Source organism: Canis aureus, chromosome 21 (genome assembly GCF_053574225.1).
Source record: "Canis aureus isolate CA01 chromosome 21, VMU_Caureus_v.1.0, whole genome shotgun sequence".
Taxonomy (NCBI): Eukaryota; Metazoa; Chordata; class Mammalia; order Carnivora; family Canidae; genus Canis; species Canis aureus.
The window spans coordinates 36,027,530-36,050,502 of record NC_135631.1 but is presented as its reverse complement, the minus strand read 5'-3'; the positions used below and the strand labels follow the sequence as shown (position 1 = coordinate 36,050,502).

At 36.4% G+C, this 22,973-nt stretch overlaps 1 protein-coding gene across 1 annotated transcript in view; it reads right to left on the bottom strand.

Annotated features, from left to right (window-relative positions):
* Positions 1-1,355: 1,355 nt before the first annotated feature.
* The window catches only part of GNAT3 (G protein subunit alpha transducin 3), a 54,569-nt gene continuing 32,951 nt past the window's right edge, over positions 1,356-22,973 (bottom strand). The window contains exons 4-8 of the mRNA XM_077864519.1: positions 21,430-21,587; positions 15,982-16,110; positions 5,182-5,311; positions 4,822-4,975; positions 1,356-1,546 (exon numbers count right to left, since the gene is read on the bottom strand). Coding sequence (XP_077720645.1) covers positions 1,356-1,546; positions 4,822-4,975; positions 5,182-5,311; positions 15,982-16,110; positions 21,430-21,587 — 762 coding nt within the window. The remainder of the gene's footprint in view (positions 1,547-4,821; positions 4,976-5,181; positions 5,312-15,981; positions 16,111-21,429; positions 21,588-22,973) is intronic.

Below are 22,973 nucleotides of genomic sequence, written 5' to 3'. Positions count from 1 at the left end.
TTTATTGGATTGTATTTGTTGACATCTCCTTTCTGTTTTTGAAAGTAAAGCCAGAAACAGTAAGGCTATTTATTGAATAGTGATCATTCCTAACTGTTTAGAATGGAAATGTTACAGAACCCTGAAAAGGTGACCCTGAGACAGAGCTTCCTAAATCCATCGGAGCTATGGATTGGCAAATTGCTTAATTTATGTTTTCCTAAACTGGCTTGTAAAACACTAATTAGCCCTCTTTTGTGGGTGGTTATAAGTCTCATGTCCTGACCTATGTATCACCTTCTACCAGGATAGAGAGTAAACAATATCAAGACTTGCTTAAAGAGTATATGTTGAAAGTGGTACACACTTTAAAAAAGAAAGGTCATCTTTTCTGTTTGCAAATGACATGATTTGGTTTGTAAGGCACCAAATTAGCTTTTTAAAAGTAGGCTTGACCATTAGCATACGGTCTAACATTTAGAACGGACCGTACAACGCTAGCAGAGAAGTTCAATGTTTCTCTTCTACAAATTCTCCTAATTACTCACTCTTACTTTGTACTTCTTCTTCACAAAACTGAAACATAATAGGTGCCAAGAAACTGAATTATTATTGTTATTATTTTTCTCTCTTGTGGTTTAAAAGTGTTGTCCTTCGACCATCAATTGTAATAATGCTCCATGCCACTCTAGGGCAAAATATGGGAGATGAGAACCCCATTAAGGACTGTGGTTCAGTATTTGACTCTGCATGGTCCCATTTTCAACTAGGCTGGTAGAAAAAGATAGACTGTTAAAATCTCTAATTCTAAGGGTAAATTCAGCATTAATGACTTTCTTCCCTAAGAAAAATGTAGCAGATAAAATTACATGCATTTCTTTTGCATGTGTAATTTCCCATCAACAAGTACATGTCTGGTGAACATTTCATTAGCAACTTACTGAATAGCAGGAATGGACCAATAATGAATAGTTTTTATAGTACGGGCACAGTACATACCAGTGAAAACAAATGCCTCTCATAATCTGGCCGATGATGTAACATGGAAAACCTTGCATTTTTTGTTATCCTATAATTAGAAATAGATCACAATAGAGAAATTTACTACCAAGCAAATTCCCTGTCATTGATATGCACTGACGCAGCATTACCAAAATGTATATTTTTAGATCTGAGGACATGAAAGATACCCCCATCCTCAATGTCACAGTGAAATTGAAACTTATCCAGATACAGTTGACAATATGTTAAAATTTTTGTATGAAAACTTTTTTCTTCAGAACACTACTCTATTAAAACTAAACACGTCACACAGCACCTTTCCTTTTGTATCTTGAAAAGTGTACATGAGCAAGAATGGAAGAAGAAAGGATTGATTAGAAAAGCCCACAGTCTTTTAGATTCTCTTTGATTATTATATCTGTAACTGCATCAAACACGAACTTGACATTTTGAGTATCCGTAGCACAGGTCATATGGGAATAAATTTCCTTATCTTCTTTCTTTAAATTCAGGTCTAGAAACTGGTTTTTGATGTAGTTTCCTGCGTCTTCAAATGTATTTGGTCCTTGTTTAAAAAAAGAAAGAAACGTAAATCGCATCTTAAAAGGAATAAAATTAGAAGTATCAGGAAGTGTTAGGATTTTACTTTGTGTTCTGTTGTTTGATATACTCAGTATTGAAAAATCAAGATGGCAATGGTCAGTTATCTAGGGTTTATGCAATATTGAATTTGTGCTGGGAACTATACTTGCCCCACTGATAAGGGGCTTCACTTGCCTAAAATACAATACAGTAAAAATACTGACATATATATATAAATGAGCAATGAAGTCTATATATATGACAAAGGCTCTGCATATGTATGTGTATGGAGGAGTGTTTTAATATGAGCTAAAGGAAGAAGAGAAATTGAAAATGAGTAGACTACAGGGCAAGGTGGTATTTCAGCTGGATCTTGAAGTGCAGCGAGAAGAGAGAAGGAAATAGTATGCGTGAAGGCCAAAAAGTGGGAGTGAGAATGGCCTGTGTCAGTGGACTAGAGGGTAGGGTTGAGAGGTAAATGTGCAGTTTGGAGAGGATTTTTGCAGAGGAATTGTAGCAAATCAAGGAGAATGGATAGTATGGGTCAGATTATGGTTTATGTTGCTAACCAAACAAAGGAGTTGAAATGACGTATGTAAAACTAGAGAGAGCTGTTCTTGACTGAGGCTTTTGTAGAGTTAAATGGAGAGTGGATGAAGGGTGGGCTTGGGAATGGTTAGCTTAGTAGCAGGACATACAGTGGACCAACTGGGGAAAGGTGGTAATAAAATACATACAAGGCACCTAAAAGTGACTTTGTTGATGGCCTTTAAAACAGAATATACTTGGTGGGAACCTAACATACGATAGGGCAGCAGCATGGAGATTTTCCAAGGACATGAGATTTTTATTGCCCCACTTTACTGTTAGTAGGAGAAAAATTCCATGAGGGACAACATTTAAAATCATGTAATGTGGCTAAAATCCAACACACTGACAACACCAAATGCTGGCAAAGATGTGGAGCTGCAAGAACTTGATTTCATTGCTGGCAGGATCACAAAGTGGTACAGCCACTTGGGAAGGCACTTGGTTGGTCTATGCTTCTAGATATTTACGCAAAAACATACAAGCACACAGGATCCTGAACATAGATGTTTATAGCAGCTTTATTCATAATTGCCAAAAATTGGAAGTAACTAAGATGTCTTTCAATAGGTGAAAGATTAAAGAAAGCAATTTGTTTATGGAATGAAATATTTTTCAGCAATGAAAGGAAATGGACTGTCAACTCATGAAAAGACATGGAGGAAATTTAAATGTGTATTGCAATTTATGACAAAAAATGAAAGCAGTCTGTCAGAAAATGCCATATGTTGTATGATTACAGCTCTGTAACATTCTGGAAAGGGCATAACTATAGGTAGAGCAAACAGATCACAGGTTGCCACAAGTTGAGGGGAGGGGTAAAACACAGAGACGATTTTTATGGCAGTGAAATTATTCTGTATGTTACTGTCCTGGTGGGTATGTGACATGAATTTGGCAAAGCACACAGAACTGTATAACACAGAGTATAATAAGCTATGGACTTTGGTTATGACATATCAGTACTTATTAGTCGATTGTAACAAATACACTACATCAGTGCAAAATTTAGTAATAAGGGAAACGGGAAGCTGACCAGAGAGGGAGTAGCCTATTAGTCAGAAGAAAACCTATAAAGCTGTCTTGAGTCTATATTTAGTTTGTAATATTCTACATGAAATCATGATTATATTTAGTCACAAGATAAATGTGTCAACATGTAATTGATATTTATAATGCTAGAAGAAAGATATAAGTAATAGTTTTAGATGAGCATAAATAGCCACTGTGGGGACTCCTGGGTGGCTCAGCTGGTTGGTTGTCTGACTTCGGTTCAGGTCATGACCTTGGGATCCTGGAATGGAGCCGAATGTCAGGCTCCCTCTCCCTCTGTTGTTCCTCCTGCTTGTGCCCAACGACTTTCTCTTTCTTGTCAAATACATAAATAAGATCTTTAAAAAAATAACTACTGTGACTGAATGCCATGCTTCTAGTAACATCTGGGCTACCCATGTATGTAAGTGGTGAATTGAGCTTCTATTTGTGTGTGTGTGTGTGTGTGTGTGTGTGTGTGTTTTAAGATTCCATTTATTTGGGAGAGAGGGTACACATGCACACACCACTGAGTGGGGGAGGAGGGACAGAGGGAGAGGGAGAAACAGACTTCCAACTGAGCAGGGAGCCTGTCACAGGGCTCGATCCCTGGACCCTGGAATCATGACCTGAGCTGAAGACAGCCGATTAATTGACTGAGCCACCCAGGTGCCCCTATCTGCGTTTAAGTCATAAGGAGCTCTGCCTTATACATAATTTCATTAGCAAAGCATGTAACTATATACCCCCTCAAAAAAGTGTCTACGAAGGAAAAAAAACCCACTTATAGAACCTGACATTTATAGTCATTAACAGGATCAGCACTAAAATTCTAGGATCTATGAAAACTAGTAAAAGAAAATGTCACTATTCTCAAAATCATTCAAGCGGTCCCTCAGGTAATTTAATTCAGACTTTGAGAAACCACTGCATTATAAAGTTTCATTAGGAAATACATAAAAAGGGGCACCTGGATGGCTCAGTGATTGAGCATCTGCCTTTAGCTCAGGTTGTGACCCTGGGGTCCTGGGATTGAGTCTCATATCAGGCTCCCCAGAGAGAGACAGCTTGGGTCTCTGCCTGGGTCTCTGCCTCTCTCTCTGTGTCTCTCACGAATAAATAAATAAAATCTTTTTTAAAAAAAGAAACTTAAAAAATGCCAATTTGAGGGGTGCCTGACTCTTGGTTTCAGTTCAGGTCATGATCTCAGGGTCTTGAGATTGGGCCCTAGGTTGGGCTCCACACTCTGCATGGAGCCAGCTTAGAATTCTCTCTGCCCCTCCTGCTTGTTCTGTCTCTCTCTCATAAATAAAACAAATCTTTGAAAATACCAATTTGGAATATATTGCATTGTTTATAGTGTTTAAGATAATATAGTTCTCAGTGTTGTTTCATACAGAGAGTAGTAACACTGGTCTACCGAAATTCCCGTTTATTCCTTAGAGCTTTGCTTTAATGCTGACAGTGTAGACAGGGTTTCTTATTTGTCTGCAAGATCTCTTCCAATTTGAATCATACATGTGACTCAAGCAATTATCATAAGCCTCAACTTCATAAATGTTACCTGTCAAGATGAAGATAGGAAAATATAAGTCGATAGAAGCTTTTAGTATGGAATTAAAGAGCAAAGTATCTTACCAGTGTATTCTGGAAAGCAGATACTAAGGTGCACTTTGGTAACTTTTTCTTGAAAGAGGTCCTTTTTATTGAGAAACAGGACAATGGAGGTGGTTGCAAAGTACTTGTGATTGCAGATACTGTTGAACAGGTGAAGGCTTTCATGCATTCTGTTCTGTTAGGTATAAAGATGAAAATGTGTAGGATTATTATTTGCAAAGTATTAACCCTGGGCATTATAAATGAGGCTCTAGAAGGAACACATATGTTTGGAAGATCTTCACTGAGTTGGGGAATGTGGTAGTAATGTTGGAACGTACACACGCTTGGTTTTTTTGTTTGTTTGCTATACCCTGGCTTTATTTTCCTTTTTAGACTTACCACTTCTTTGTCTTCTACTAGGACCATGTCATAGGCACTGAGTGCAGCACAAAATATAATGCATGTAACGCCTTCAAAACAGTGAATCCATTTCTTTCTCTCAGATCTCTGTCCTCCTACATCAAACATTCTTTAAAAAAATAAAAATAAAAACAGAATAACAAGTCTTAGAAATACCCAGCAAAAGTTACATTAATATTAAGATTTAGAGCTCTAAATGAATGCTCTCATATCTTTACAAGATAATCTTGATTTTTATTGGTTATAAAATATCATATTTGGTCAATTTGCAGCTCAAGGACTACAAAAAAAGAGAAAGTTCGTCTTTCTTTTTTTAATTCATGCAAATTAGATAAAAATCGCATACAGATTTTGAAGAACTGGGCTATTTCAGGCAGTTTACGGTTCACTGGACTTGAGAAATTTTAGGTCAAAGTTTATGCATAGTGTGGAAATCTTGCATCACTATATTGTACACACAATATTGTGTGTATTGTATTAAAAATAATAGAACACAACTAACCACATTGGAAATTGAAAAAAAGAAACCCTATGCATAGTTTTAAATGAAGAGAACCTACAGAAAGATTGGAAGCTAACACAGTTCTGATACTACGTATGATTCTTGCTTCTCTTAGTTCTTCCTACAATCATTCATTTAATTATTGTTTGCATTTTTTGTGCAAGACACTGTTAGGCCTATCAACACAAAGATGAAAAAATACGGCCACTATCTTCAGAAAGCCTGCTGTCTTGGAGAGAGAAAACCAATATGTTATTATAGGATTTTATAATAAATATTCTTTTTAAAGATTATATTTATTTTAGAGAGAGAAAGCAAAGGGAGGGGCAGAAGGAGAGGGAATCTCAGGCAAACTCCTTGTGGAGCACGGCCAAAGGGTGCTCGATCTCATGAGATCCATCCTAGTCGAAATCAAGCATCACTTAACCCACGGAGCTACCCACATGCCCAGTATTACATCATAAATATTCTAATACACAAGGTAAAATGTGAGCCCAGAGGAAAACTTATGTAAGCCTGAGTCATCATGGAACTTACTCAGAGGAGGTATTTGAAAGTTGAGCTCTCCCCTGTCTTAGTAGTTTGGTGAAAGTCACCATTGTGGATCTTGTAACTCAGTAAAGAAACTAGGAGTCATTCTAAAGAGCTTCCTTTCCCTTACCCTCCATGGAACACATATGCAAAGTGCAGTTCCCAATCCATGCACTCCTTTCCAAGTCCCCTTGTCTCGGACAAGCCACCGCCGTTCCTCAGCATGCCACTGCAAAAGCTCTGTGACTCCTTAGCCATGGAACAAACACAGACCCATCTGATGACGCTTAAGGCTCTGGCTCTTTGGGTTCCTGCTTACTTTTCCCAGCGTAGTCCATACCACTTTCCTCTCTACTACAGCCCGATCACACAGAAACCTAACTTTTCTGCTTCAGGAATGTGCACAATTTGTCTCCTTCCCAGGTGACGTGACTCCTTTCTTCATTACGTGACACTGCCTAACTCACAGGTCTTATAGTCCGTGTCTCCTTCACAAAGAAACCCTCGTGAGCCCCCATGTGAGTTGTGTCTCTCTCCACCCCCATTTACTTTCTGTACGTCACTTTCTTTCCTATAAAGGATTGCAATTGTCACAATCATTAATGTACTGGTTTATTTACTTTTTTACATGTTTAATATCTGTCATCTTCCTAATAGAATAATGGCCCCAGGGTAGGGACTTAGCTATATTAAGTGACAACTACATTCCCAGTAGCAGGCATTAAGTCTGACCTACAATAGACATGCTATAAATATTTGCTAAACAAAAGAATATATTTCGTGGTAATGGGATGCGGGGGGACTTTGACATCAAGTGCATGTGCCAGTTACCAAGGAATGAGAGAACATTGGAATGTTTGGGGGAACATGAAAACTTAGGCAAAACCATTGAGATAAATGGCCTGATAATTGTTAATTTATTCAATACATATTTATTGATCATGCCAGGCATTAGAGATTCAACCTCAAGAAGCTCCTAATCTACTGTGGAGGCAGTGGTGGTGGCAGTGGGGCTTGTTGTGTGTGTGTGTGTTTGTGAACAGGCTTAGGATATACATACAGAGAGGGTAGGGGTGAGTCATAATTTGAACAAAACTAATTGGAAACTGCTAATTAAACACTTAAGGAGATGAAGGATAGAGCCAAGTAAATGTCTGGGAAAATGTTCCAGGTAGAGGCAGCAGAGGAAACAGCAAGAGCAAAGATTTAAGCAGGTGGGAGGGAGTAAACCTGACATGTTAACCCTGAAACGATTAACTGGGTCTTTTGTATTACATGAGAAGATGACATTTATATTGCAACCAGTGGGGGAACTACAGGAGATTTGGGGGCAGGGAATTCACATTGTTTGCTTCTTGTTATGTTAGGTCACTTTGATCTGAGTCCAGAAGATAGATTCAATAAGGAAGAGACTAGAGGCAGGGAAAGAAATTATGGGGCTTTCATATTAGTTTAACCACAAGATATTAATTAGTGGAAACAACCAAGCCATACAGAGATTTCAAAGGTAATAATTGTAGTTGGGGTAATAAATGTCACTCATCTGACCTGCGGAGGATAAGCAAAAGTAGACTACGTTGTACTTCTCTACTACTTCCCACTTGAGGTATGAACCAGGCAGAGAACAGACCAATAGAACTGAATTCACACATCTCTATATACCCCAAAGCAAAAAGACTCTAGCACTAGATTGAAAGAGAAGATGCTCACAGTATTCAAGATAATGTTGAAGAGTTCAGTAGTTGGGTGCCTTGGAAATTTAAATCCAGTGTCTTTAACACTAGTTAGGTGCTGCTCATACCAAACCCTCTGCATCTTGAGACTTGTGATATAAATGGAGCAAAGGGCAGCATTTTGATTTTAAGGTTATATAATTTGTAAACCAACCAGCAAATTTAATTGTTAAGACCAGTCAATAACTCTTATGGAAGCGAAGATAAGCAATATGCAGACCTTTACTTTTAGTCAAATATTTTGTTGATCTATAAAAATAACCTTAGTCTTTTTTTCAAGCTTTCAAAAATAGCTTTCCTTATAGCTTTACTGAAAGTATTAAATGCAGTACAGTGACGTCTAATTCTTCCATAAGTTCCCACCAATTGTAATGTCTTGATTTTAATTTAACACACCTAATAAATGTTTATGTGCCAGGCATGTAAGCAATCTACAACAATTTACTCAAATTTTAAACTATAAACTTATAAGGTAGGTACAATATTATTTCTATTTTTCAGATGAGATGTTAAAGCAACTTGCCCAAAGCTCATTAATTCTAGTAATATTTGTAGAAGCTGTGATGTGTCAGGTACCATGATAGATTCTGTGGGTTTGATAATGAAGCTTTCTTATGAATCTTATCAATTGTATGTTTATTTACTTAGACCAGAGGGCTCCAGTTAATACCTAGCATCCGCAGTTAGCTTTAAAATTCTTAAGTCGTCACCAGTGGGTTGGAATCGCCTTCACTGTAGAGTCTATCCTTCTTACCCTAGATCAGATACTAGTCCTACATGTTGTCAAACTGGGCAAAAATGTAAAACTCCCCCCTTTCCAGGTGTTTTGTTCCATGATTTGAATGGTGATAGTTTAGACTACCAGGATTCTAGGTGTCGTGTATATTCTCCATTTGGTCATATACAAATATGTGATGGATCATTTGTTGGCAAAGAAAGGTGGTAACTGTAATTGAACAAAGATACGTTAACCTGTGGAGTTTGGTGTGTTGCAGATTGAATACACATCAGTAGGTTTAAACTCCTGGTAAGCTTTTCCAGCTAAAACCACCCCTTGTATCTCCACCCACTAGATTTGAACAGGTATCTCCACAATTCTTGTTTCCTCTTTGTTCTGGTGTTCTCTTTGCTTCCATACTGGGCATCCCATAATGGAGAAGTAATTAATCATGGAATGAGGACAGAAGTTGCTGGATGAATAGAATGCCTGTGCTGAGACCAATATCCAATTTCCCAGTAGAAATGATATTGCTGTAGGAACTAAACTCCAGGACACCTTGGTTATGTTTTCTCCACTAGGTAGGACTTGGGTTAGCATAACTAGCATTTGTTGTTGAGCCTCTTTATTTTCTCTGCTTTTATGGCCAACTAAGTAAGCTATCTCCATCTGTCTGATGATTTCTTTCTTTTTTTTCTTTTTGGTAAATTTTATATTTTCAATTCAAACTTTACAAATCTGAGAATATTCTTAAGGTGACTTAGTATACCTGCTCAGATTCCTGGCACCTCAAAGAAAATAGTCTGATTTCTCTCATGTTAATAGTTTTTAAATCAGAAAAAAAATCACAGGGAGTCCTTTGCAATGAAAATAGTAATAAGAATTATCAAGATATGAGTATTGCTAATTTCTGAGCTCTGAGAGGAATTTAAACTCCCCAGGAAATAGAGAAAACAGAAACTTCGTGTACTTCCTATTTATTTCATTTCTGCACTGCAATGATCTCAAATGGCTATCCCAAGAAGTGGAATATTTGAAAAATCTTTGAGATGAAAGTCAGAGCAAGCCCAGCCATCTCTTTGGCTCTCTTCTGACTTTCTCTGATCATTCAGCTTCTTCAGCAGCCTAATGTTGACATTAACATCCTTGTACAAGGGTAGCTATTCTCCTCTAGGTAAACAAATACAATTAAGAGTACAATGTGTAACCTGACCCTTAGCCTACTGTTTTAGCATATCATGCAGCCTTCAATAAATCACTTTTCTCCTGAGAGAGGGAAGACAAGATTTATCCTCTGAGGGCTTTGTCATATTGATAAAAACAGCTTTTGAAAGTCTTAGATTGCACGCTAATAACCTCATTTTATGGCTCACTTGATAAACAGTGATGTGTGTATACACAAGTGTTCAGGTTGACCTTAGAGACAAAAGTTCAGGGAGCATTGAACATTGCTCTTATGCCATCTGCCATTACGGAACTGAAATGTTCATTAGCAAATCAGACCAACAGCTGGAGTTTTGCTTTCATATTGAGTCTACTGGATATTATGGTAGCTCTGAGAAGTTGCATGTTGTTATGCTGCTGTTGTAGTAGTTTCCTTTCATACATCTCGCTCCACTTTTAGCTCTTCCTCTAAATTGTAATTTGGGGCTTATTTTAGAGATGTAAAGCATTAAAACCTATTGAAACAATTTAGATTCCCAAAGCAGAAGCTTTTACTTATACATTTCAATGAATAAGTATTCTCCTATAAAAAATAAATGTAAGAATATGTATGAATATATAAATATATAAGAATATACTTGAATATGAATATATGTATATTCCATCATGACCATTTTGTGAAAAACAAAAGTAGAAATCTGAGGAAAACATGCATTCTCGCTGACTGAACATTTGGATTGGTCACATCAACAGGGACAGTTAGTGAGGTAAATGCCCATGTGATGCAGATTGAGTACCCTAATTCCCTGAGCGTTAACGATATTGAATGGAATGCACAGTTCTCCGTTTGGGTGAAGGGATTTTGTTTTACTTATTTATTTCTTTGGTAATATATATTTCCTTATTAAGTCTGATATTTCAGTTAGAATTCTTAAATTAAAAAAGAAAGTTTTTAAATGCCTGAGTTGTACGATACAACTAAAAGTCCACAGGCAAGGCTTTTAAGTGATAGCTGAACATTGGTTATTTATTAAATTGCTCATGGCACTAATATAGGGCAAGTGATCAGAGTTTTATGGCTTTATATTAATCAGTTGAGTTGTGTAGTCTATTTTAAACAGTTGGGAAAACTGTTGAGTTTTATGGCTTTATGTCAAACAGTTGGCTAAATATTTAACCAATACCAGATTATTCACACTTCATTTTAAAACAGATTATAATGAAGTAATCCGTCCTTCATGGTACTTACACAATTGTTACATAATCTATGACAGCCAAACATTACTAATGCTACTGTAACTAATTTGTTAGATGTTTTTGCTCTTCCTATAAGTATGTGACTTGTCCTGGAAAAAACACAGTTTCTGACATCTATATATTTGACCACAGAAAAAAAAGATCTAATCTGAGTTGGAATTTATTTTAAATTATTCTGCTGAGTGGAGTTGTTCCAAGATATTTGACTGTATCAGAACTGATACATCTTCTTAAGATGGCCACATTATGAAAGTGTCATATAGATTTGTGTCATCATTACACAGACATAGCAAAATGGTCTAACCAGGTCTTTCCCTTGTGCCAAATTCTGAAAATAGATCAGGGTTAATGTTTATAGACAAAAAAAAAAAGATACACAGAGATATTCTAAATCCCTTAATAGCTTGTGATTAAAAAACAGAATCAAAAGGACTTATAACCATGAAAAAGTTAGGTCTCTAAATACCCATAATTAATAACATTATATACTTTCTACTCAATGTGTGTGTGTGTCTGTTTGGCATTTAAAATGCCCATTAGGGACACCTGAGTGGCTCAGCGGTTGAACGTCTGCCTTCAGCCCAGGGCATGATCCCAGAGTGCAGGGATCGAGTCCCACATCGGGCTCCCCACAGGGAGCCTCTTTCTCCCCCTGCCTGTGTCTCTGCCTCTTTCTCTGTGTCTCTCATGAGTAAATAAATAAAATGTCCACTAGATAATTCTGTAATTATTGAATAACATAGTTTATAAAGTCATTACAATATATCACTAGAATACATTAGACATATTATAGGGCTTATTGGGGGTAATATTGACCATGAACATACCTGAAACAAATAATAGTTATATATGAGTTACTGCTCTCTCAGATTTAATAGACAATGATAAAGCTAACTTGAGATTTAGCAGCTGGGTAGACAATCAGACTCACTCCTAAGCCTAAGCTGACTTATATCCCCATAAAAAGGAACACGGTGCACACGATCAATTTAAAATTAAAGAAAATTCTAAATTATGTCAGATCCTAGATCCACTTAAACACTGATGACAATAGTTCTGCTGAACTTACAAAATCTAAAGCTCTACATCGTAATAGTTACTGACTTCTTTTCTTGGAGTTCCACATAGTTTTACATCCTTCCAGTTCTCTTATTTAATATTGGAGCAGTTAGGAAGGAAATGACTTTTCTATAATTGTTTGATAAAGCCTTGTAAATCTTTAAGTTCTTTGTCCCAAAGAATTATAACAGTAACAGAGCTCACACTTAATATTTTCCATTTACATAGTACTCTAATATCTGTAAAAACAATTTATTTTATGTTTGACTGCTGGAATTCTGGTTTGATAAGAACTCTAAGATAATTTCCATTAAATTAGGTGGTACAGGAAGATGATACTGTACATTGGCAGAAAGAATTTTTCATTTTGATGCTCCTGTTTAAAATGCTAGAGTTCTCTAATTTAATATGCAAATTAAATCTTTAGTTTTATATAATCACAGGATGATTTATGCTATGTGAATACAGATCAATGCTAATGCAATATATTTTAATACCTGGCACTTACTGAAATGAAGTTGGAAGGTATCTTATTTTTATACTTTCTATTTTGAAATACTACCATACTTTAAACTACAAAAGCCTGTTCACTTTCAGATAATCCTATTCAGCACTTCAAAAAAAAAAAAAACAGGTGATTTAACTGTGGGAATTTATTAAGGGATTAATATATGTTAGTTGCTGTGACCAAACTTAAAAATGTAAGTAAGTGATTTTAAATAGTTGCTTCAGAAAAAAGTATAGTTGCCTTTTTATATTTTGTGATAAAATTTAATATTTTCAAAACATCATTGCTTAACACTTGTGTTGACAGAAATTCCCTGCATTTGAGTAATGTCCTCCATTTCCTTAGAGAAGATACCTTTTAATAGCACACCCTCTTGAATGAGAGGAAAAACAAAACCTATTAAAATAGTTAAAACCCTCTTTAATGAATGGCAAGGAGGTAGTAGTTGTATAGTATAGAAAATGTTATGTCAAAAGAAGTCCTAACTTGGCTTCACAATCCAGTTCACGAACATCTTCCATTTCAGCATTGATGCTGTCAGAGAGAATTAGCAAGACCTTTCCTACTCCTTCATAAGGGTCAGCAGCATTTGGAAGTAGCATAGACAATCACTTACCTATAGGACTTCAGACAGTGCCTCCAAAACCACAGAACTGCAGAAGGACAGGAAAATGTTGATGCACCAATGAGGGTTTAGAGGTATGATCAGAAGAGGCATATTATGAGGTAACATATCTTTATAATAATGTTTTATTGTTTTAATTAATGCGAATGGTTTATTCCACTCAGAATATAATTTTTGAAACTTTATGAATATTATTTGGTCCTGGAGAAATAGATGTCCCAGGAAATGAATGTGACTTTCTGAGGTTTTGTGTGCTCATTGGCAGTCGTCATGTCCTCTGGTTTCAGAAGCACAGATGTGTGAAGGTACCAGAGCCCTGCCAACTTGGAGAGGTCTCCCTACCAGCTGTCCATTTTATCCCCTGTTCCCTCTTCTCTCTGAAGGAAGTTATGAATGACCAACAACATTGGAAGAAGCACTCTACAAAGAAAGAATGCTCTCTTCTCCAATTTACCTCATAGCCCACAGCGATACGCAGTGTAAGAATGTGGTCTTTGAAGTTAGAAAGATGTGTTCTAATCATATTTCTAGCACTTCTCTGTATGATCATGGGGAAATTTTTCACTTCATTTTAGCCTCCATCTTTTGACTCTTTATTCAACATAAGGGCAGCAGTGCTCTTATAAGGAATGTGTTATAAGGAGTGTGTAAGAATAGATTAGGTACAGTGATTGGCATAGCACATGTATCCATCCAGCAAGAACTGACTGTAAGCCTACCCTGCACTAGCCACCACGATAGTCACAGGAGGTGGTACTGTAAGTAGACACGGCCCCCACCCTCCAGGAGCTCAGAGCATATGTGACAGAAACAAACAAAAGAGCAAACAGATTTTTTGAAAGGCTATTTCATATATTAGTAAGTTTTTTTTAGAAAAGAACAAAATAGTGTGATATTTCAATGTTCTAAAGGCATTGGCTCACATTGACATGGCAGGTGAGAGCTGTTTGCACTTCTTCTCCATGCTGCATTTAGTGACATCACATTGCTAAATTGCAATTAGCCATTGTTAGCGTATTTGTACCAAGAGAATCTTCAATGACCACACATCAGGCTTTCCCTCCCCCCTGTCCCAGAGAACCTATTGATAGGTTCACCAGCACACTACTGGGTATGGTAGTGACAAGTATATGCAAGGATGGTACACAGAATGATCAAGGCTGTATGAGGAAACAGGATCTCATTTGGGAACTTAATGGTAAGAAGGAGCCAATCCTTGCAGAGACCCAGGGGCAGAGCATTTTAGGCAAAGAGGACAGCAAGTGCAAAGGCCCTAAGGATTGGAATGTTCAAGGAACAGATAATTTATGAGAGTGACTATTTCTGAGAAGATACTAAATTGGTGTTGCGTAGACTGACTAGAGTTGTAACCTTCTAGGTATCCAGTATGTGATATTAATTTTAGTAACTGGTTTACCATCCAGACTGTTCCCAGACAGTCTAAAATCCAGAAAATTCCATTAGCTTGTGTAATGCTTGGACAGGCTTAGGAGGGGCAGAGGGTCTGAGCAATTGGATTTGGCTTCCCATAGGAAAACCACTGAAACTGGATCAAAAACCAGGAGCCTGGAGAAAGCAGTTCCCAAGGAGGAACTGTGCGACAGCGATGACAGAATGGAAGACAAACTGCTGACGTTTGCCAAGAGTAGATGTTGCTCCCAATCTTGGCAGTTCCTTTATCCCGGTTTGATCTTTGACTCATCTGTCAGAAAATTAACTATTTGTAGACTTGAAATTCAGGTGTAAATTTTGAAGAGCTTTCTTTGATAGTAACTTGAAAACACCCTGGCTATCTATGTTAACATCTATTCTAATTAGATGTTACATCTCGCCAATTCTAATAATAAAAAATTTTTAAAGCTCTTATCCCACTGAGGTAAATTTTGCTTCACAATCGATACAGATAATTCATTTCACTTTTGTTCAGTTTTTCTACTTACTAAAATATTCCCATTTTGCATACATGGATGAGTTTATTAATTGCATTTTTATTAATTTTTTTCATTATTAAGTGATACATCGGGAACCTGATTGTAATATTTAATAGTCCATCTTATTCACAATCCACAGGGAGAGGCACTTAAGTGTTGTGACATTCTATAACACTATGGTTTGGATTTCCATTTCTTGGTATAGTGAATAAGTGGTTTTGCAATAGCATTTCTAGAAACGTCTCGGTAATGTGACAGCAATAAAAATAGTGGACTCATTTTCTTACCCAAACCTTGCTTATAAAATAGGTCTTATTTCAGTAAATAGTATCACATTCAAATAATTCTCTCAATTATTTGCATTTTTTAAATGAAGGAAATGAATATTTCAGGCAAATGGGAGAGTTGAAGGGCAAAGGACATAGTAGCTGTGGCACCTGTTACTTAAATTTTATTTAAATATATTTTCTTTCTATTTTTTTTTCATAGTAGGATATCAGTTTCAAAAGGGAAAATGAAATTTAGCGCCTACTTGGTCAAGACAGAAGCATTTTTCTTAGAGGAAGACATGCGGCTTAAGATGAGGGTTAGGGTGTTGGGCCACAGGAAAGCAGTAAGAGAGAGAGTGGTACTGAAGGTGAACCAGGCCTGGGAAGGATGCCCAAGCACTCACTCGGCTTGAAAGACCTTCCTCTGTGAAAAAAAAATATTGAATATTTCTATTGATGGTTAGAAAAGACATGGTGCATACCTGAAATGCAAATCTTTAAAGGAGAATTGAGTTTCAATTATTCCAGTTGTTTTCACTCGAGAATGTAGGACATCTTGCTCATTGGGGACATATCCAGGAGCTGTGATTCTGTCTACATCATTAAGGTAGCTAATAAAACAACAAAAATAGCATGTGTTTTTAAAATTTATATTTGAGGACACCAGGATTCAGTACAAATGAATTTTTACTTCAGAGTCCATTAAAATGATCAAGTTGCAGACCGGTGCTTTTTAAATTCTGCTCATTAGAGCTTGGTGGGCGGATGTTGCAGAGTGCTCAGTGGCGCACGGCTGACCTGTGAAGGCCTCTTTTAAAGATTGCTAGATTGATGCTGCCTTGGCCTGGATTTTGTGAGGTGTATGAATTGATGGTGTATGGATATGTTTCAGAGAAAAGTTCTATCTTCAGGTTTTGATCATCCCCAAGAAACCTAAATACAAAAAACCCCGCAAGTGCTATCCTGTGATGCTACTCACTAGACTGTCCTAAAAATGCTATAGTTTGAATTCAAGCACTTTGAATTTTAAGAGAGTAAGTGGTTGCAATAATGTTGTTCTCCATAGATTGTCTAACTTAGGACTCTGGACCATTTGTTTTAAGCGCCGTGATTATATACAGTTAGTGCAATAAAAGAAAACCTTTTTGATTTTGTTGCCAATTCATAATGGAACCAACTCATGATACTGATAGGATGACCCCTCATGATTTGTGGCCCACATGATATCGGTGACCCCTCCAAGGGATGGAAGGCTGAACTAGACTTTGCATCCACCTCTAATACTTTCTCTTCCACCCGTGTGTCATTGTCCTTAACTCTTCCCTGGAGGACATATTAAAAGCCCTACTGTTAGGAAGCTGAATCCTGCCCTCTTTTTGCCCACAGGATCCTCGGGGTGCTGAGGAGGAGGATTAGGTCTGAGGAGACTGTTTGCTCTCTAAGAGTCTGTTGGATGAGAGGAAAGAAACTGTTCTCTGCCTCCTTCTTGAAACCAGATCATGTCTTTAAACTAAAACAAAGTATTTCATCGCTTTCAAAACAGTTGGCAACCAGTATTCTAGACTTTCAAAACTAAGGCTTTAGTAGCTTAGCAATATGGCTATTTCTGTGAAAATGCTAAATAGAGATAGTAAAAGCCTGGTAAGGTTTTTATGACAAAACTGGCCATGATGTTAAACTTAGTTTACATATGTGGCTAAATAGGAAGATCATGATGGGCAGACATCCATCCAGACAGAATTCCAAGGGCATAATCCAGCTAAATTTTTTATTATTCAAAAGTTGCATTTTTCAGGGACAAAGTTAGAGTTGTTATGCATTAGCACCTCATACGATGCCTTAAAAAGCAAAGCTATTTTATCATTTAAAAAAAAAATAAATTCGACAGCAATATGGATAATTTATTCTCAGAGGTTCTTTCTGATTTTGAGCCGAAACAAACTGAGTGAATACCCCAAAGGGATTTCGGCCAAATGACAAAAAGGCAATCACAGTTCAGAAACACATGTATGTGTGGTGTGAAAATTTATCACCATGCTTTATTCTAATAAAGCTGAATTTTTCTTAAAAGCAAGAGACAATCAAGATATAGATATATCAGAAGAAAATATTGGGAGATTTTTCCAAAATCTATTATTTTGTGAAGCCAGGTCCTTTGTGAATTCCCTGTTGACTAAGTCTGCACATATGGTAAAGCATACTGTTGGTCAGGTGGTTCATGCGGGAACAGCAACAACAAAAGCAAACCGTCAACCTAGCGACTAAATTCATTTTATGCTAGCTAAATGAATACTTGAAAAAGACGCATTTAATGTGCTTTCATTTGCATATACAAATGATTTCAAGCAAAGCAGAAGCATTAGCAGAGTGACAAATTTGCATTTAAGACACCTGTTTTGGGGACATCTGGGTGGGTCAGTGGTTGAGCTTCTGTCTTCAGAAGTGTGATCCTCAAGTCCTGGGATCGAGCCCCACATCTGGCTGCCTGAGGGGAGCCTGCTTCTCCCTCTGCCTGTGTCTCTGCCTCTCTCTGTGTCTCTCATGAATAAATAAATAAAATCTTGAAAATAACAAGACGCCTGTTTTTAATAAATATAAGATTTGAGTGCTCAGGCCTGTGGTCTAGAACTTAAACCAGAAGCCTGACATACATAAAACCACTTAAATCCCCCAAACCCCACCTGATTCTTTTTCCAATCATGAGCAAACAGTACATTTTTTTTTTCTGGTAAAGTCTTTGTTAGATCTTAAGGCTTATAGAATTTAAATAGCACACTACATGGCCTCAATCAGTAAACCATGAAGTATTAATACAAATGTTTTCCCCGTTTGTCACTGTCATGACTTTTCCTTCCAGTTTGCTTGTACTGATGGGAGCAGGGAAGTGTTATGTTGCCAAGGACATTGCCTTCCCTAGGCTGATTAGGACTCACCTCTTTGTTAGCCTAAACTTGAAGGTGCTATAGGTTTGTGGGTTTTTTTTTTTAATATTTATGTATTTATTTGAGAGAGAGTGCATGTGCCTGAGTGAAGGTGGGGGGAGGGGCAGGGGTCAGGAAAGGCAGAGGCGGAAGCAGAGGGAGAGAGTCTTAAGCAGACTCCTGCTAAGCATGGAGCCTCACCAGGGCTTGGTCCCACATCCATAAGATCTTGACCTGACCCTGAGATCTAGACCTGAGTGGAAACCAAGAGTCAGAAGCTCAAGGGACTACACCACCCAGGTGCCCTGAGGGGGCTCTAGATTTAAAATAATAATAAATTTCCTATTTTGACTAAAAAAGAAAGAAAAGAAAAAGGGGAAAGGGAGAGAGAGGGAGGAGAGAAAGAGAGAGGAAGGAAAGAGGGAAAAGAGCTCATTACCTTATATAATACATATGAAGCAGACATGGATTCGATACCAATCTGATAGTGTATTTAGTTTTAAAATGTGAATGCAATGCGGTATTTGAAAAAAATATTAATTTTTGGAAGAAAGCAATAGCTTTCAGCTATTTTTATTTATGTTTTACTTAATCTTTCTTTCAAGGGCCTCTAAGGGCAGAATTAATTAATTAATTAATTAAATATTAACATAGTTAATATTTAAATTTGGGGGATTTTAAATGCAAATTTTCTTAGACATGGAAGTGGGAGTGAAGGTGAAGGGATGGTTTGGATTTCTTGTCCGACTGGTCAGCAAATCAATCGGGGTGTTGAAAACCATTATAATATAGGCAACGTTCACCGAATGAGTACAAATGTGTAATTGTGTTTAACTTGAACAGATAAGTGCTTACTATGAATCTATAACATGATAGTTCTGCTGTAAATTATGTATTTTGCACGTGAAAACAGAAAAACTGAAACTAAAGGTTAGAAAGACTGGAAAATACAATAAAAGATAATTTTATCTGCCCATTTTAACAATACAATACATAAATTTTTTGCTATTAAATAACAAAGTATTTGGTAAACATAATGATAGCATAATTGCAAACACACTTCTTATAATATTCAAATAGAAAAATAATGCTTAATCAATAATGCTTATCTAAAACTAAATATATTAATTGCAGCTATTGAAGGGGTTTGGGACAGCACACACCACTCTCTACTCCCCGCCATACCCCTGAATGTGCCACTTTGGCATGTGGATTATTTTGAGCTGAAAGCACTTGAGACTCTGCAGGCTCAAGAGAACTTTTGCCTCTTCCTTAACTACATAGAAGAATCTAAATTGAGAATCTTTGCCCTCAATTTAGCAGAGATACATTTTATCTGAGTGACCCATCTGTATGGTAGGGCAAACACCTAATTACCAAATATCTGCTCTTCTTATCACTCTCTGAAATGTATTTCTTTGCTCTCAAGTCCCAGACCACTTCCCTCTTCTCTTTAGTTCAGAATAACATATAGACTTCATTTTGTCTGATTTTGAAACTTCCATGTCCATGTAGATTTCCTGTATGTACCTTATTAAATTTGATTTTCTCCTGTTAATCTGTCTCTTGCCAATTTGATTCTTAGGCCAACTAGAAGGACCTTGGAGGGGACAGGAATTCTCGGTCCCCAGCACTGTGTTATGCTTGCTTCGGCAGCACATTTACCAACATTATCCATTACTTTCTCCCTTCTTCCCTAGAATTTTGTTAAGCAACATTTTATGAGAATAATCCACAATTCACTTTCATATTGTGACTGCCCATATATAGATTTATATAGAAAAGCAGTGGTTTCTATATTACAGAGAGTTCTGTTAGTATTAAAATGTGGCTAGGTACTGGGACACATAAAACAGTTCTTGGGGTTTATGTAATTACATGATGCTATGCATTTTCTACTTCACCAAAGTGACAAGAGCAGGACTTTCCTCCAAGGGCTTTGGAATCTAAAATGAACATGGGTGAGTAATCACAAAAGACTGTTGTTGTTGTTGTTGTTGTTGTTGTTGTTGTTGTTGTTAGCTTTTCCTAAAATTTATATGGGTTGTTTTCTATCCATAATTCTTCCGACCATCATGATCAGAAATCTGAAGTATCGTAAAAGCTTCATTCTTCTGTCCTCATTTAATCTTTCATTTGCTTCATTTTTACCTTATTTTTTAAAGCACTACTAGCATGTTCCATTGGGAGTTCATCAAAAAGACTGTATTTATACCTTTTTAGACATTGGTATGCATGGACAGAAATACAGAATAAGTAAATTATATTTGCATACATGTGCACACACACTTGTAGGCATTTAACCACAGCATAGGCTAAAAATTGCTTACTAAGATAGAAATTTAAAATAATTTTGATAATGAAATTATACATATTGTCATAACCTTCTAATTTCTTTGTGGCTGGTTATTGCCAACTGGATGATATTAGCTGTGAAAATTATAACTTTCTTGAGACTCAAACAGAATTATACAATAAACAAGTGTTTTGGAAATCATTATTTTCTTCTAGAATTCTGTATCATATTCATCAAACCAATGGAACCAAAGAATGTGTGTAATTAATAAAATTATTTTAGAAGATGATGATCAGTAATATGAATAGAAGTGAAATGAATAGCCCCAAACCTCAGTATGCATGTCACCAATCTGCGTTTATATTGAGCACAGTACACAGTGATTAATTCTTTTCAGTTGGGAGAAAATATTTGCAAAATATGGGTCTTCTTAGGCAAATAACTTCAAAATTAGTTATTTTAAATGCTCCTCTCCTTAGATTTTTAAATCTCATGCTGTTTTCTTAATCTTCATTTCTCTTCAATTACTTTTTATTTTATTTTTTATTTTATTTTATTTTATTTTATTTTTTTTTTTTACTTTTTATTTTAGTTTAACATATTGTAAAGCTGTTTTATTTCCTCATTTGTGATTACAAATGCAGAATATGAAAAATTAGAACTGTTAATTTAAAATGTTTCAACTATAATTCTTGTCAAATGCATTCACTTACTAAGCTGCTGAGTCGTTGAGGTGATATTCAGATGCCCTTTCAAAGCAGGCCTGAACTCCTGGGTCTCTCCAGAGTCGTTTTATTACCTCGGCCAGTTCTGGTGTCATGCCTCCATCTTCCAGAGTGTTTGCCATCACACAGAGTTGCTGTTGGTCTTCCTATAGCAATGTTTTTGTGAAAATGATAAAAATGTGTTGTTATTTGGAATCACATTTCTCTTTTTTAAATAGAGCATTTCAATTTTATTATTTTTATCTTACTCCTTTAGATAATAATTTTGTTGAACATCTATTCAATGTATCTTAAGGTTGATGGAATCTTAAGTTTCCTTATAATGCCTGGGTAGAGTTCTCCATAGCAAAAACTGTGTAACATTATATGGTGAAATTAGGATATTTTTATATATATCATTAACTTCTGAAATATTGATATCAAAAGGGTTAATAGTTTAATGTAAATCCATTGAGATCTTAGGGAGTCAAAATGCAGAGATAAAAGGGTAATGAATCTGAACTAATCTGATACTTCATCTTCCTTTCATCACAGCCATATATTTTCCAGGAAATAAAAATATCATGCAAGAATTAGAGTTAAAATGGAAAATAGAATTCAATATTCTTTGCCATTGTGTATCTTTTGCAATCCCATAAATAAGAAATGATGAGCACTTTAATCCTCACACAGGTTTTAGATACCTGTCTAGGTGTTGTTGATTACATGCCTTTGGTGCTAATCAATAAGGCAGAAGAGAAAATTAGGAAAATAGAAGAATGGCATCTGGGCGGGTCAGTCCGTTTAGCAGCCAACCCTTGATTTTGGCTCTGGTTATAATCTCATGGTTGTGAGATCAAGTTCTGAGTCAGGCTCTGCACTCAGCACAGAGTGTGCTTGAAATCCTCTCCCTCTCCCTCTGCCCACTCCCCACTCATGTGCGTGCATGTGCTCTCTCTCAATAAATAAATAAAATCTTCAAAAAAGGAAGTACAGAAGGGAAGGAAGAAAAGAAAAAATGAAAAAAAAAAAGCAAAAAAGAAAGAATGTTAGTCCTTATGGGATATTTAGAGGTGACAAGGGCAGAAGAAAATAACATTTTATCAAGTAAATTATATACCCCATGGTTTATTTAAACGAATAATACCATTTATGACTGAAAAAAAATTAAGTATTTGAGTCCCAGAGTAATTAAATTATTGCTCATGATACTAAACTAGGCAAATGATGTCTGGGTTCAAATTCTGGTTGTCAGACTTCAAAGCTCATACTCTTTTTAGTACATAGTATTATAATAACAGCTTATAAGACAGTGCCTGTAATATCTCACAAAATCCTCACAACACTAGTCACATAGATGCTATATTTTCTCCATTTTAAAAATGAATCTAAAACTAGGAGGTTAATTTGCCAAACCAAGAAAGACAAGGAACATCAGAAGAGTCAAACCCAAACTACTTTGTGCAATGGTAGGTGGCTCCCAGTGAAGAATGGACAATGAGAACTTGCTGCTTTTCTGATACAATTTGATTTATCATTTTAAAATAGTAATA